The 15,734-nt window shown below is 41.6% G+C and overlaps 1 protein-coding gene and 1 long non-coding RNA gene across 7 annotated transcripts in view; one reads left to right on the top strand and one right to left on the bottom strand.

The window, feature by feature from the left end:
- TRPM3 (transient receptor potential cation channel subfamily M member 3) overlaps positions 1-15,734 on the top strand; it is a 591,213-nt gene that overhangs the window by 507,163 nt on the left and 68,316 nt on the right. For all 4 annotated transcript variants that reach the window (XM_089779235.1, XM_075931703.2, XM_089779234.1 and 1 more), the window contains exons 10-12: positions 4,390-4,490; positions 6,198-6,332; positions 8,477-8,527. In XM_089779235.1, the coding sequence (XP_089635361.1) occupies positions 4,390-4,490; positions 6,198-6,332; positions 8,477-8,527 (287 nt within the window). The remainder of the gene's footprint in view (positions 1-4,389; positions 4,491-6,197; positions 6,333-8,476; positions 8,528-15,734) is intronic.
- Positions 6,332-15,734, bottom strand: part of LOC112543827 (uncharacterized) — a 140,711-nt gene continuing 131,308 nt past the window's right edge. For all 3 annotated transcript variants that reach the window (XR_012904669.2, XR_012904670.2, XR_012904671.2), the window contains exon 4: positions 6,332-6,800. This is a non-coding gene — a long non-coding RNA (uncharacterized LOC112543827). The remainder of the gene's footprint in view (positions 6,801-15,734) is intronic.

The raw sequence follows: 15,734 nt of genomic DNA, 5'->3' as shown, positions 1-15,734 counted from the left end.
CTTTGATCTAAGCAGGGTGCTAATAATCCAGGACACAACATTTACCAGTCAGGCACATTACTACCAAGTATTAGCAACAAAAGTAGTTATTCTATGGATTACCATTGTGTGCATGCATCGGTGTTTTCGTTTAGCTGTGTTGCAGCTGAAGTTCTTGATTCTGAGCTCCAAGGAAGGGTCCTCTTTTCTAGAGTGGGCTGAAGTCAAAGTTTGGTGGTCTTGGGGAAACTTCCAGTGGCACTACATAAAGCAGAAGCAGCGGGGAGCAGAAATGCTAGTCCCTCAGCATAGACCATATCAATGACCAATGATACTACCAGTGTTCAGGCTAGCAGATGAATGAGAGGAATGGATACTATGTTTACTGTGCTCTGCTTTTGTATTTCCAACATATTTTGACTTTGATTTCTTTATACTGAAGCAACACATGAGAATGAGGGAATCCTATCTAGAGAGTCAGCCTTGGGAATAGGCAAACTGGTTAATTCACTAGGGTGCCAAAACCTGGTAGCATCCATTGGAGTTAGAGGTGAATCTGTATCCATAATTGCAGTGTTTTTTCTAAAATATTTGCATGTTTTTTCCTATTTCATACCTGTTGAAAAGAATGTATCTTACTCCAGTGGGCATTTTTGTTGCTTGTTCTTAGGGCTGTTTGAAATTTAATCTTAAATAGCTTGAATTTTCTTTTTCTATTAAAAGTAATCAGTGTGTCATGTAATAAAATGGACTACATTGCATCCATAGCCTATATATTACTTTATATAAGTATTCTACACCTCTGAGTTTGTATTAGCAGCATAACCTAAACAAGTCACACACTGAAGAAAGCAGCCCTCCCAACGTGGACAGACAAATGAAGGGGTTTCCTAGCAACAAGAACTACATGATGGCTCTCAAATCAACTTCTCTGCCTGGGTCAGGTTTCCCTCCACATTAATGGCTCTCATGGAAGACCTGGAATCAAGATGCCCGTGCCTCGTTAGGTTACTAACTGATGGTCTAATGTTGATGAAAAGTGAGAACACCCCTGAGACACCATCTGTTTCATTAAAGTGTGACATCCTAGTGTTCATCAGATGTGCTAGATAATAAAATCAACCAAGTACAGTAACTAATCCATATTAGAAAAGTGCTGCCTGTGCTACTCCTTGGACGTTCCACTAGAGTTAGACAGCTCTGTTGGCCAGTGCACCAGGTAGGAGTGGGTACAGGCTGGACTGTGGCTCCACCTTTCCCATCCCTTCTTAAAGTTTTTGAAGCAGTGAATGCCCCTCAGGAGTTGAGCCCTGGTCAACCAGCATAAACACTCAAGGGGCTCACCAATGCACAAGGTGGAAAAGAGGCTTCTGGCATCTTCTTCAGGGCAGGGGAGATGCTTTCCACATCCACTCTAATTCTTCGATGGTTTGAGTTTAGTTTAGTTTCGAGTTTTGGCTGAGGTATGGCCAATGCTTATTTATTTTTCCAAACCACTTCTCCCAGCTGCAGCCTAAGGTGGCTTTGGACCAGGTTACATGCCTCTATTCCCAGGATGGACTACAGCCATTGGCATCAGCAGAGATGCGGGAACTGGAGCTTGCTTGCTACAGATGAGAAGGAAGAGCTGGCTGTGTGCTCTTCATCAAGGTTCTGATTCTGGAATTCATCCTTCTGCCTGATCCACCAGAGCCCAGATCTGTTATTTATCAGAGTGACGCTGCAAGCCTCTTCTTTCCTCCCAGCATTTGTGGAGGGGGTCCACTGAGGGCTTGAGAAGGTCTGTTATTTTTCATGGACATATTAGAATGGAAGACCAGTGAATTCCAGACATGTACCAAGGAATGCCACAACATGACCAACAAGCACATGGAAGCCAGAAACATGAGTGGCATGACAAGACTGCCATTGATGGACACAAACTGAATATCCAGTCAGACCGCCCTAAGGACTTAGGCAAAAATCGATCTGGGTAGCACTTGATCTGCAAGGAAGCTACATCCCATTAGGGCTTGCTCTGATGGTTTGTTTTGGGGAAAGGGAGATTTCTATCTGGAAATATGTACTGAATTTACACCTTTTGAATGTTTTTGCGTGATTAAATAATGTCATGGTACACAGGGCCTGATCCTGCCCCAATGTAGTCAGGGAGAGTTTGCCGCTCGTTTTGATGGAAGCAGGATTGGGCCAAGAGAGCCTGGGATGGAATTTTTTTTTCCTGTTTGCTTAAATAGAATTATAGGGATCTTCTTTTGCCCCTTCCAGGTACAAATACACTGGGCAAGATTCTGCTCTTGTTTATACATGTGTGTCATCTTAAGGGGGTCCACTTGCAGATGGACCCCCACTGATGAACGAAGACTCCAAGTCTATATGTTTATATAAGTAGCAAGCACCTATGTCTGTCTTATTTACAGTAGTATTTCATTGTTTCTTAATTATCACTTCAACGGTTTATTCTGTCGAAGTTCTTTCTGTCTTTTTCCTCTTTTTTTCTTTTCTCGCCTGCATTGTTTACCTTTAAGTTGTGACTCTTTTTGTTAGTGATATGAAACTGTCCTATGTGACACACAATCACAACTCTTGAATGTAACACCAAAAGAAAAATAATTGCTTTAGGGGAAAAAAAATTGGGCATTGTCTAGCTACAATGCGGTGGCTGAAAAGTTAAGAATTAAGAAATTAAATTGTCGTCTAATCCTTGCTACGGTGGACTTATCCATCACATGAATTTTAATGATCAAAATACTACATAGTACTATGCTTCTGATTCAAAGGTGCATGATTCTGTATAGTAATTAAATGGGAGCAGAACCACTTTCAACTATTTTACAGCTGTTGTCTGTGCCCAGCCAGTAGGAACTCGTCTTCAATATGATGAGTAAAAACTCAGGAAATAAATCAAGATGTTAGATCAACTAAAAACAAGACTTGGTGCAAGAGTTTTCTTTTGCTCCCTTGCCAGCAAAATCAAAAGGGCCCTCATTTATTTTGGTGATCAGTCTATTAATAATACTTCTCATTGTGAATCTGAAGTTCAGATATTGGTTTTGGTTACAAATCAGCTGAGTAACCATGAAATCCTAGCAGAAAATTTAAACAAACAAAGCAGATCAGGAGTGTCCCACAGAATCGGTTAAAATTGAAGTGAAGAACTCTGCCTCTCCAAAAACAACCCCCCTCTTGTAAGACTGGGCTGCATACTCTCTTACTTAAAGGTCACATTTTACAGGCTGGACCTCCCCGGTCCAGCACCCTCGAGACCTGACCTTTCCTAGAAAGAGAGTTTGCCAGACCAGGAGAGATCTGGTGGGGGGGAGGCTCACTGCTGGGCTCCTCTCCCCAGACCTCTTGGGCCATGAGCTGTGGTGGCCCCATGGGAGTTCCCAGGGCTATGGGCTCTGGTGCCCCACTGGCCCTGCTGGCTGACTCCACTCTAAGCTGGCAGCAACCTCTATCGTGGGGGCACTCTAGTCCAACAACATCTGGAGCAGATGTTGCCAGACTAGAGCATCCCAGTCCACACAGGTTCAACCTGTATTTCATTTCCCCCTATATATCATGCTTGCTCATGAGTGTTCGACATTGGGACATATGCTGTTCATCCGTACTGGTAAAGGAAGATCTAATCCAAGCATTTCCTTTGTGGGGAATGGAAATCCTTGTTATAATACAGAAACCTCAAGTAGGCATAGAAAGTGGAGACGTCTTTATACTTAATCAGTAAAGGCAGGTACAAGATGGACATGTTTGTGGTTTGGACACGTCTCTGTGTATATGATCTTGTAGTCTGAGCAGGAGACAGTCAGGACAACTGGGATCTATTTCTAACTGGCATCTTTCAAATGTGGATATTATATTTGTATTTCACAGGGATGCTGTGAGGCAGACCTCTGTGTAGGTGAAAAGCGTTCTAAGTATTGTATTAAGGAGTGTGGGAAAAGGGTTCTGTTTGATATAGTTCTTACTTAGGCAGAATTGCCATTGACATCAGTGGGAGTTTTGATTGCGTGAAGATTTCATATTCTGGTGTGGAGGCACTGACTGGGTCTATAGTACAATGAAAGCTTTGTTATCCTGCACTCATGGAGAATGGGGGTTGCTGGTTAATTGAATGTGCCAGATAACAAAGCTTATTGCTCTGCCTACCAGCAGATCTGGCTCCTGCCAACTTGAGGCAGGCTGAGGGGGAAGGAGGTGCCTGCTGATGATGTCAACTGGCTTTTCTGGCATTCAGCCACTCTACAATGACTGTCAGGACAGGCAGGAGTCAGGCATACATGCCTGAAGACATGACAGTGTTGTGACGGGGGACAATGCTAGTTAACAAAGTTTGCTGGTTAACAGAGTGCCAGATAACAAAGCTTTCACTGTATGCCTTTTTTTTTCTCCCTGTCTGCATATATACAGGAGCTAATGCATCTGCTCCTGACCAACTGAGCCTAGCTTTGGCCTGGAACAGAGTAGACATCGCTCGGAGTCAGATCTTTATTTATGGGCAACAGTGGCCGGTACAGTATATACCATCTTCTATAGAAAATGTTTAAAATCAGGCAAGAAAATGAATGCATTTTTTAAAAAAAGACTAATATGGGGTTTCCAAAATACTGAGATGTTTAGAATCCAACCCAAGTTTCCCTGCTCAGAGCCCCTGAAGACAGGGTAGATCACAAAAGTGCCCTGCTCTTCTTAAAGGAAATGATGCCATTTAATGATGCATCCCACTCTGTGACCATTCCTTCCAAGAGATAATACACACACACAAAGCTATATTTAAAGTGGTTCTACAAACTACCATGGAGTGCCTGCTGCAAACTGTTTTGTATGCAAAAAAAACAACAACATTAAAATATGGTTATGTGGAAAGTGATTTTTTAAAAACTTTTCTAAACATCCATGCATCATTGTATGCTATAGCTTATGATACTATCTCATGATGTAGTACACCAAAATTATGCTTCACACCTATCAGGTATCAGACATTAGTGATCAGACCTCCCAGAGCCACTGTATCAGAAAACTGCTTATGTTGAAATGTATTCTCCATGTTTGCTACTCACAAAGACCGGAATTTTCAAAGGAGCCTTGCTAGCCAGTTTTTCAGATTACATGAATATTTCTCTTGCTTTCTCCATTGGAATTAAGCATGCAAAACACATGTAGCAGAGATGTTGCAGGGAAACCTTGATTAGATGATTCCAAACAGCCACACATGTCTCTCCATCACAAAACCACAGTGGCAATCTGTCTAAGAGCTAGGGTGTGAAATCAGTTTTAGCTTTGTACCACGGTAAAAGCTGTAGGTACAAAGTACTTTCCCAAAAGAGGAGGCCGCCTGGGCTATGAATATAATGGATATGATCTATCTGTTGCATGTGGCTCTTCTTGGAAAAGCTGTTTATAGTGGCTTCCCTGCATTCAAATCCTCCCTGGGTGCTTGTGCTACAGTATTTACTTAATAGGAGGTAGGACTGAATGAGCACAAAGTGCAAAATCAAAAGCAACGTAAAATGTTTGTCAAGAAAGTGAAAATAATAATGAGAAGTTGACAAGGCTAGTGACTTGAACTGAACCTCTCAGCCTAGCTGACGAGGCTACCTAAGAACTGAACCTTTCAGTTCATAGGGCCTGATCCAGGTTTATCTAAGTACATTGCTCTTATTACCCAGATATGTTCATTTTTGTATTGCTACTTTGAATCAGGGAAACCAAAATAGATGTAAAGTGTGATGATCTCCTTCTGAGTTCAGCAAGTGAAGGGAATTCTGTCCAAACACCAACCCTCCTCATGCTAGAATGACAATAGTGTTTACAGCAGTGATTCTCAAATGGTGGGTCAGGACCCTGAAGTGTGACCCTATTTAATGGGGTTGCCGGGACTGGCATTAGACTTGCTGGGGGGCAGGAGCCCAAGACCCTACAACCAAGGCCAAAGCTTGACAGCATCAGTCCTGGATGGCAGGGCTTAGATTACAGAGCCCCTTCACATAGGGCAGAAACCTTTGGGCTTTGGCTTTAGCCTCACTGGATTTGGGCTTTGCCTCCTGCTTGGGGCAGCAGGGCTTAGGCAGGCTCGGTCCTTCAGTCCCCCCTCCTGGGGTCATGTCGTATTTTTTTGTGTCTGACAGAGGTCATGGTACCCTGAAGTTTGTGAATCCCTGATCTCTAGACTGGACTCTAAATGCAGGACCACTCTGGATAAATCATTTCCTTTGCAGGTGGGGTCTCTTGAGCAGGCAATGCTGGATGCCTTGGTGTTGGACAGAGTGGATTTTGTGAAATTGCTCATTGAGAATGGAGTAAGCATGCATCGGTTTCTCACCATCTCCCGACTAGAGGAACTGTACAATACGGTAGGGCCAAGCTAAGGCAAATTTTCTGTCTGTTTGTTCATCTGTGTCACCACTACCCCCATGCTACAGTGACACCATGGTGCACAGCACAGCAAACGCCTTCTCCACAAACGTGTTAACATTTTCTTGCATCACAAACTAACATTGCTCACATCAGGAAGTGTGGTTAAATAAAGGTCATTGAAGCTGCAGATTGCTCTGGGTGGTTGCTGGGAGTTGTAGTTCATTATGAAAGAGGTTGGCAGGGAAGCTGTGAGCAAGATAGGACCTAAGGATGATGCCGCATGACTCCCGTGCATGCCAGATCCCAAGAAAAAATATGTTGGTTTTTTTGTTTCTCTGATTTTTGGTCCTTGAAATCCACGAGGCCAGGTAGAGAGTGGCAGTGTTGCCAACTCTTGTGATTTTATAGTAAGATTAGCAACATTTGGTGGATTTTTTTTAAGCTCCATCTGCTGAAAACATTACCTGAAAATAAGAAAATGAGACCTTCTGTTAGAAAAACAAATATTTTAGCCCTTGTGGTTGCAGAGAAAAGCTTTCAGATTTGTATTCTAAGTACTCTAACACCAAAAAGTTTATAAACATAATTCTGTATATTGTGTTATTGCCAGAATATGTTAAAAAAACAGGACTTTAACAGGGTTCAAAAAAGAACCAGATGAATTCATGGAGGTTAGGTCCATCAATACTTATTAGCCAAGATGGGTAGGAATGGTGTCCCTTAGCCTCTGTTTGTCAGAGGCTGTAAATGGATGGCAGGAGAGGGATCACTTGTTTACTGTTCTGTTCACTCCCTCTGGGGCATCTGGCATTGGCCACTGTCAGAAGACAGGATACTGAGCTAGATGGACCTTTGGTCTGACCCAGTATGGCCGTTCTTATGTTTTATAAATCTGATTTTTAAGAAAAATGTCATGATTGAGGGAGGGAGGGCTGACTTAGGGTTTTTGAGTGTCTGGAGATGGTAATACCATCATAATAAATGTCACCATTTTTGCAATCCCCAAATTTTCCAAAATTAAGTTTTTACATTTACAAATGTTATTACCAAATGTTTTTCTCAAGAAAACAAAAGTCCTTGAATCAAATGTTTATGTATTGCAGTGCTTTAGTTGCTTACAGCACTTCCCACAACAATGCTGCTCTCTGTGTCCCTCCCCCCCCTCCTCAAAACAGCATGTGACCAAAAAAATTATTTGAGTGCTTTTTGGGAAAACTCCTGATTCACATCAGTGCTTGGTTCTGATTATTTCTATTTCTATTTCAATCCAACTGAAAGGACCTTTTCACACAGCTTTGTACCACTTACCACCTAGCCATAGGGCTGAACTGGAAAGAGGATGCTGCAGTTCTGGAAGCTCTGAGAGGAGCTGCAACATCCTCTTTGCAACTCAGCCCTATGGCTCGGTCATCATCTGTGTTTTCCCCTTCCAGCATCTTCCTCAGTGGCAAGTTGTGGGGACCCAGACCCACCCACTACTCAAAACGCAAATCCAGGGACCCTGTAAATAGCATATTATGGACTTGGGGAACATATATTCCTAATGTATTTATAGTGGCCAGAAGTTGGTGTCTCCAATATATCAAACATTAAAAGACTTAACTCAATTCAAAAGCATAATAGACAAACAAGAATCTATACTGCCCTTACACCAAAGGTACAGAGTGCTTTTTGATTGGCTTGTCCCAGGTTAAACAATTGAGAAAAAACTGAGAACTTTCTGAAGGAAGGACAAAGCTCTTCTATTGTAGTTACCGACTGAAGTGCTACTGATTAGTAGAAACAAAAAACAGGACTATGTAGCACTTTAAAGACTAACAAGATGGTTTATTAGGTGATGAGCTTTCGTGGGCCAGACCCACTTGATCTGAGGAAGTGGGTCTGGCCCACAAAAGCTCATCACCTAATAAACCATCTTGTTAGTCTTTAAAGTGCTACATGGTCCTGTTTTTTGTTTCAGCTACACTAGACTAACACGGCTACATTTCTATCACTGATTAGTAGGTGTGTGCCTGTTTGGATGGTTGATTAACCAGGAAAACTTTACATGAATGGAGCCCCTTCCAGAGTTCACATTTTTCCTGCATGGCTTCTGTCTAAGGCAAAACTGTTTCTTTCTCTCTCTTTCTGTCATTTACAGAGACATGGACCGTCCAACACTTTGTATCATCTAGTGAGGGATGTCAAAAAGGTAAGAGTCCAATAGACGGTAGGTTGGAGATAATGTCATGATAGCGTCTCATAATTAGAGACAGTCTCTGTTTTGCATGAACTTTCTGAGCATTCTCCAGTTCCTTTCTTCCCCCATACTCCCATCCACCATGCCGTTTCAGACTGCATTGTTTGTATAGAATCTGAAACTCTTGCACACAATGCACAAATAAAAAGTTACTGGGCTTGCTATCTCAGTGGTTTTAGATGCTTTCAATACAGCGCTTTTGCTAGTGGAATTGTAGGCTTTTTCATGCCATGTGGATTTATGCTTTTATCTGTATTTTTCTATACCCATGACTATTTTGGAAGCTTAATATCCATGTTGTCAATCAAACCCTGAGATTGTAATAGATCTATAATTTTTATGCTCAATCTTGATCCACAACATTTCCAGTTCCGTCTTCTGTGATACGCTGTAAAGTCCTCCATCTTAAACAGCATTGAAAAAGGGATAGTGCAATAAAACAAGACGACAGCTTGTCTCTTCCCCATTATCAGAAATTTCAAGTGAATTTCAGGCATCTTGAACTATAAAGGCTGCAATGGGGCTGAACCAGTCCACTTTCTTTAGCAATACTGTTGGGAGAAATTTGTCATGGGGTCAGAAATAAAGGAAAAACTGGTATCTTCTGTATGCAGATGGTTTCAAGTAAGGAACTGTAACCCAGTGCTTACCACATCACCTTTAATTTTCTTTCAAAGGGTGTGTAAACTGCAGACATAATCAGTGCACATTGGTGCCTGTATTTCTTTAAGTAACTTGTGCTGCCAAAGGGGATTCTCTATATACAGACTAACCTGAAAAATAAGAGGAGGAGGAGGGAGATTTTTTTGTCGGAGCACAAACCAATTTTGTGGTGTGCCTTTCATCAGTGAAAGTTAGACAGAGTTAATGGGGTTTTGGTACAATTGACATTTAGGGACCTTTAAATATCACAGTGTAATGGCAAATGTTTGGTACAATGCTACTGTATTTAATAATGTTACAGAATCATAATTATATTAAATAATAATAGTTTTGGGGAGTCAGACCACTGCCCCATTGGTTCTGCCATGCACAAATGGAAATAGCTAATGGCTCTGTATGAAAGGATTAAAGCATAAAACCCTATTCCACCTCAAAATCTGATCACACCCCATTTTAGACCCTTTGTTTCAGTGGCATTAAATAGGAATTACACTGGTATAAAGGAAAGCAGAATCAGAGACCCTCCAAGTTCCTATTGCCCACCTCTTACCTGCCACCCCTTGGCCTGTAGTGTGGAATGTAATGGCCAAAGGGCTGTTTGTACATGAGGCAGAGGAAGAACTTTCGTAGGAATAGCTAAACCATAGACCTCAACCTTTAAAAAAAAAAAATAACCTCTTGTGTGCAGTTTACCACTTTGATGTGGTGCCCTGGATGCTTTCTGAAGAAACTGAGTAATGGTGGACCTCAGGGGCTTGTCATGGAGGTGCCAGGCTTGGTTTCTGGAGGGAACCATAGTTCCCTCTAAGGCACATGCCTGCACAGGCACGCACCAAAAATTTGCCTCATGCCCACCTCCTCAGCAGAGCTGCACAGAGGCAGCTCAGCTGCTCTGAGGTGGGGCCCATGTGGCAGGCAGCTGCCCCGGTCGAGGAGCAGCTGGGCAGCTACCACACCGCCCTTCCCCAGGGCTGGAGCTGCAGCCAAGGTGGGATACGTAGTGGCTGCCGAAGATGGAGCCTGGGCCGTGGTACTAAAAATAACATCCCTGGCTCCAGTCCCGGCACATGGGCAGACAATCATCCAGTGTGCCAGGACTGAAGCCTGTTCAGTGCTATTTTTAGTACCACTAAGGTCACAGCCCCAGCCACCATGCAGTCTCGGCCCCAGTTGCTCCCAGGGATGGGCCGCGTGGCAGGCGACTGTCCCATGCGCCAGGCCTGGAGCTAGGGCTGCAGTGCTATTTTTAGTACTGCATTCCCAGCACCAGAAGCCACCACACAGCCCCAGTCACTCTCAGTGCAGGGCCGCGTGACGGGTAGCTGCCCCGTATGCCAGGACTAGATCTGAGTCACGGTGCAGCTGCTCCTGAGTTGGGACCAGGCTGCTAAAAATAGCACCATAGTCCTGGCTCCATTCCCAGAACACAGGGCCTGCCATGCAGCCCTGCCCCAGAAGCAGTGTGCTAGAGGGGGTTGAGAGGTGCAGGTGTCACGAAAGCAGAAGGTAAGGGAAAAGACAGGGGGAGAACTAAGGGGGAGCTGAGAATGAGGAAGGGCTTGTGCTGAGGGGAGAGGAGGAGACCAAAACAGGAGAAGAAAGGGGAAGGCACCAAGGGGCAGGGTGGAGGAAAGATCAATGCTAGGGAGGCCAAGAGGAGACAATGAGGAGAAAGGGCAAGAGGACAAGAGAAGAGGATGGAAAGGTATCAGTGGCAGTGAGGTGACAGAGTGATTCGGGAGAGGAATGGGGAGAGGCGGGGGGGAAGAGTAATGGGGGCAAGAGGAAGGAAGAGGAGAGGGGAGGAGTAGGTGTTGGGAGAAGAGAGACTGAAAGGGGGGTGGGCATGAGGAAGGCGGGGATGGAGCAAGTCATGTGTGAGGTCACAGAGGGGCATGAGGAGAACTGGGGCAGAGGGTGGGTGCAGGGATCATAGAGGATGGGGAGGGATGCAGGTCCCGGGAGGGCTGAGGGGAGTGAGAAGGGCAGGAGCCAGAACAACTGAGGAGGGTGAAGGGTGGGGGGCAGCAGACTGAGGATGGGAGACATGGCAGCAGAGGGAAAAGGGGAGAGGTTTATGACTTGGATGCCACAGTGGCACACATCCGAACATGCGCACATGACCTCAAAATTGGTGCACAAGACACAACTCACTCTGCTCATGGATGGAAAATCTTAGAGGGGAACACTGAAGGGGGAACACCTTGTTTGTTGCCCCATGGAACTGTGTAGCAATAGCAGGAGCTTGGAAAAAAGTCACAGGTCATCACTTTTGCTTCATACATGTGTGACAGTGTCAGTCCTTGAGTGGGAAGGCAGAGTCCAGGTTGAAATAATGGGCAGACATGGATAGTACATAGTAACTTGGCAAGAGTCTATTGCTGGGCTTTCCAGCACAGAAACAAAAGAAAATAAACGCTTGAAAATTTATTAGAAATATTTGAAGAAGTTTGGGTCTCTTTAGTTTTATTAAGAAAGAGCCGACAGTATCATCTGTAGACTAGACAGCCTTCACTAATATACAAGCGGCAATGAGAAAATAAGAAATGTCTGCAATGTAATTGGAATCATTCTCATGCATAAATCCCTTGGATGGAGCACAGTACTCAGATTAAGCCTGAGTGCATCTAGGCTGCCTGCTTCTTTCTGTACTTTCTCTGTGAGGCGCTAGCTAGTAGTACATTTTGCTAGTAAATGTGTGGTCATTTTTGTGCCTTTAAGTGCTTGGAATGATTATCCATCTGTCTTTTAGAGTAAATAGATTCCATTTCAAATTTCTCGGCATCCTCTAACATCTTTCTTCAGAAGCAAAGCATTTCAAGTTTAAAAAGTGTTATAATAATAGTAATTAGAACATTGTTTACCAAGGTTTTCCATGGCCTTTAATCTGAGAAATGTTTTTAGAAGAGCCTTATAGTGAAAAATTAAGTGATTTACAAATCTCTTTATAAACAGGAGGCTTTTTCATAAAGCGGCAAGAAACTAAAATATTTTAAATATATTTTAACAACATCTATCCCCTGTGATTAAAAAATATGCAGAATATTGGAATTTTCCCTAAAACTTATCCTATTAAGTTTTTGTTGTTGTTGTTTCCTCATGTAGAATCTTTCTTCAACACCTGCCTTCATGAGGAGCAAACTGGTGTGCTCTGATTAGAATACAGTTAATGGCTTCAAATACAAACAGATTATGAGCAACTGTTCACTAGTGCTCTTCAGAAATAGTCCCAATTATGGCCTATACTTCCCATGTTATTATTGATGAAAGATACCTTTGCCACGCTGACTGATATCTCCCAGTGTGCCACAGTCCTGCACCTGAGCATTCAAATCTCTTACTAATCAATCAGTGAGTCAGGACATTTGACATGAATTTAAATGTAAACACATTCTTGAGAACAGCCTCTCAGTAGAACATAGCATTATTTGACAGCCAAGAGTTTGCTGGGCATGACAGAAACAGATTGGTGTGTTGAAGCTAGTTTTTTAGTTTAGATAAATGTTGAAGCCAGATAGTTAAACTTTCAATCTTAATGGCAGTCTTTAAAACTATAAACACCAGAGAGATTTAAAATCTGTCACCTCAATCTGGAACAAGCAAAATCTGTATCTTTATTTAGTAGATATCCCACTGTAAATTTATTTAGTAAATATCCCACTGTATCTTGGCAAATTTTAGAATAAAAAAATCTGCTTGGAAAAGCAAACATGAAAATAATGTTGAATTTGTCATAATATATTAAAATGTGTTCTGTATTATGCCTTGAATATCTTACGATTTTTCCTTTCATTTGAGAGCGATCCAAGCTTTACAGGAGTTCTAATAGTACTATTGGGGATCCTGTTAGAGCAAAGTATTATGTAATGGGGAAGGTACATTGCCACAGTCCTGTTTATGGACGCTTGTATTTGTTTTGTGGATTCTGATTCACCTTCTTCTGATAGTTTCCAAATATTGTTGTGGAGACTGTTGCTTCAATGTAACTGTTTACAATGTATCTCTCAGGGAAGAGGGGAGCTAAAAGAATTACAGCTACGCTCAGGATTTGAATTCGAAGTGTAGCAATTAACAAAGTGACTCCTCTCTCTTTTCTAATGACTATGGTTTATAGATAATTGTATCCATTCTACTTTTGATCCCCTTACTTGAGCCACTAAAATGTAAAGCTAATTCTGCTTGCCTTATTTACACATATAGCCTCACTGATATCAAAGGGGCCTGTATAAGGGCAGATAGAATCTGTCACACAGTGGTTACTTTCATCACATTATTCTTCAGGTGATACACTCAAAAAGCAGAAAAAAATGAGTTGACTGCGTTTTGTCATTATTTTTGTGGGCAGAGATTGCCCTCTACTGGTCACTTTTTAAACATAAGATTCTGCCCTACCTTTGGAGCCTATTCGTGCAGATCAGCAGGTCAGTATTTTTCATTTGTTTATTATTAATGAATAGGTGTTCGTCCTTCTTGTTAGTTATATATACATTCAAATTTCACTGCTCTTAGTTCTAGAAACAGTTTCTCTATTCCTGTATCTGCAGGTAACTGTGAAACAATTTTATCACTAGTCAGTTTTGAAAAACTGTTAACCTCTTAGTATAGAAAATCAGAAATGGTCATGTATTTGTTCCAAATAAAAACAGTTCTTAAGAAGCAAAAGGAATGCCACCGGTGTTTAGAATTTGACAAAGGGAAAAATAGTGTGTTAGTCATAAAGCTTACTTAAGTGTCATTGCATGCATACTGTAACAACAAGGAGTCCAGTGGCACCTTAAAGACCAACAAATGGATGGGGGCATAACCTTTCATGAGATAAAACTCACTTCTTCAAATGTTTGAAGGGATACAGAGATGGGAGTGTAACATCAGTGCTAACTATATCATAGTGGATTAATTAGAAGAAAAGTGAAAAAAATCAGAGTGGATTCATTAACTTTAATATTACACTCCCATCTGTGTGTCCCTTCCTTTTCTTTCTCTTCAAGCATCTGAAGAAATGAGTTGTATCTCACAAAAGCTTATCCTCTAATAAATGTGTTAGTCTTTAAGGTGCTGCCAGACTCCTTGTTTTTACTGAAACAGACTAATATGGCTACTTTCTGAGAGATTGCAGACTGTAGTACCATTGGTTCAAACTATCCTATTTCATACCTGTGTTGTATAAGTAGAGTCCATGCTGACTAAGGAGCCAGGGTTGTGGGATGCTTGCATCATTGTGCTTCTGTTACACCCAGACTTGGTGTATGAACTGAGCCATACTATCAATCAGTTTATTTGCTATAATATTCACAATCACTGACTTAACTATAATATAGTTAACAGTGGAAATAGCTATACATCCTAGAGTATTTACAATAGTATAATGGAACCTAACATTGCCCATTAGAGTTAAAAACAGTGAGCAGTTTCATGTCTACTACAGAATGGACATAATTGCTATGTGAGCCTGTTTCTGTAAATGGTCTGGCACATAGACAGCTTTTCTTTCCCATTGATTTTAATGAGATTTTTCACTAAAGCTATGTCTACACTGCAGAGTTTTTCCAGGAAACCAGAGGAAGGTATCACGAGGAAGAAGGGATGTTCCGAAAAAAGGGGTTTTTCTGATATTTGGCACCGTGTCGATGGGCCAAATGTCAGAAAAGCCTCTACCAACAAAAGAAGCGGGAAAAGGTACACAAATTGTGGTTTGCAATTTCTGTACCTTTTTCTGGAAGAACACCGCAGTCTAGAGACAGCCTAAATAACATTGTTATCATGCTTAGCAGGATTGAGCCCTGTGTATGTATTATGGAATGTGTTTTTGTGATTATTTTAAAAGGTTTCTTCATCACTGTCCACTAATACTAAATTGACTGAAATTGTTTAGGGGAATTAGGCACACCTTTCATTAAAATACAGGTAAATGTATTGGGAGATATTTCTAAATTCCCTAGGCCATTTCAAAAATCTCAACTATTACATTAAAAGTACCAAGTTCAATATTATATACATATTAATATTTATAATATGTATTAAAAGAAGTACAATATATTGAACATCCTATAGCATATGACAAACATACATATAGTTATGCTATAGGGTATTATATATTGTATTTTAATTGCTTTGTGATAACATTATTTACCACTTAATATGTTTACACTTCCAGACATTCATTTACTGAGGTGTACAAAACTGCTCAGGAAGTTTTTGTAAAGAGATGCAGTTCTCATTAAATTCACTAACAGTTGTTCCCATTTCTGCCAGTGAATGATTTTGAACTTTCCCTTTAGAACATTTATAAAGCTATAAAGCCTCAGGTAAAACTAACATTGACTCAAACATTCTAGAGAGAATCATATTTAAAAGCCAATAGATTTAATTTTTCTTTTTTAATGAGAAATGTTTATTCTTCGAGGAGTGCTCCTGTGATTGCTCCACTGTAGGTGTTTTGGCACCCTGCGTGTCTAGCCAGAGGATTTTGGTAGTAGTGCCCTGGTTGGCCATGCAT

This window comes from Pelodiscus sinensis, chromosome 6 (assembly GCF_052426305.1).
Source record: "Pelodiscus sinensis isolate ZL-2025 chromosome 6, ASM5242630v1, whole genome shotgun sequence".
NCBI lineage: Eukaryota > Metazoa > Chordata > Testudines > Trionychidae > Pelodiscus > Pelodiscus sinensis.
The sequence above is the reverse complement of the archived record's forward strand: the minus strand, read 5'-3'. Positions and strand labels throughout refer to the sequence as shown.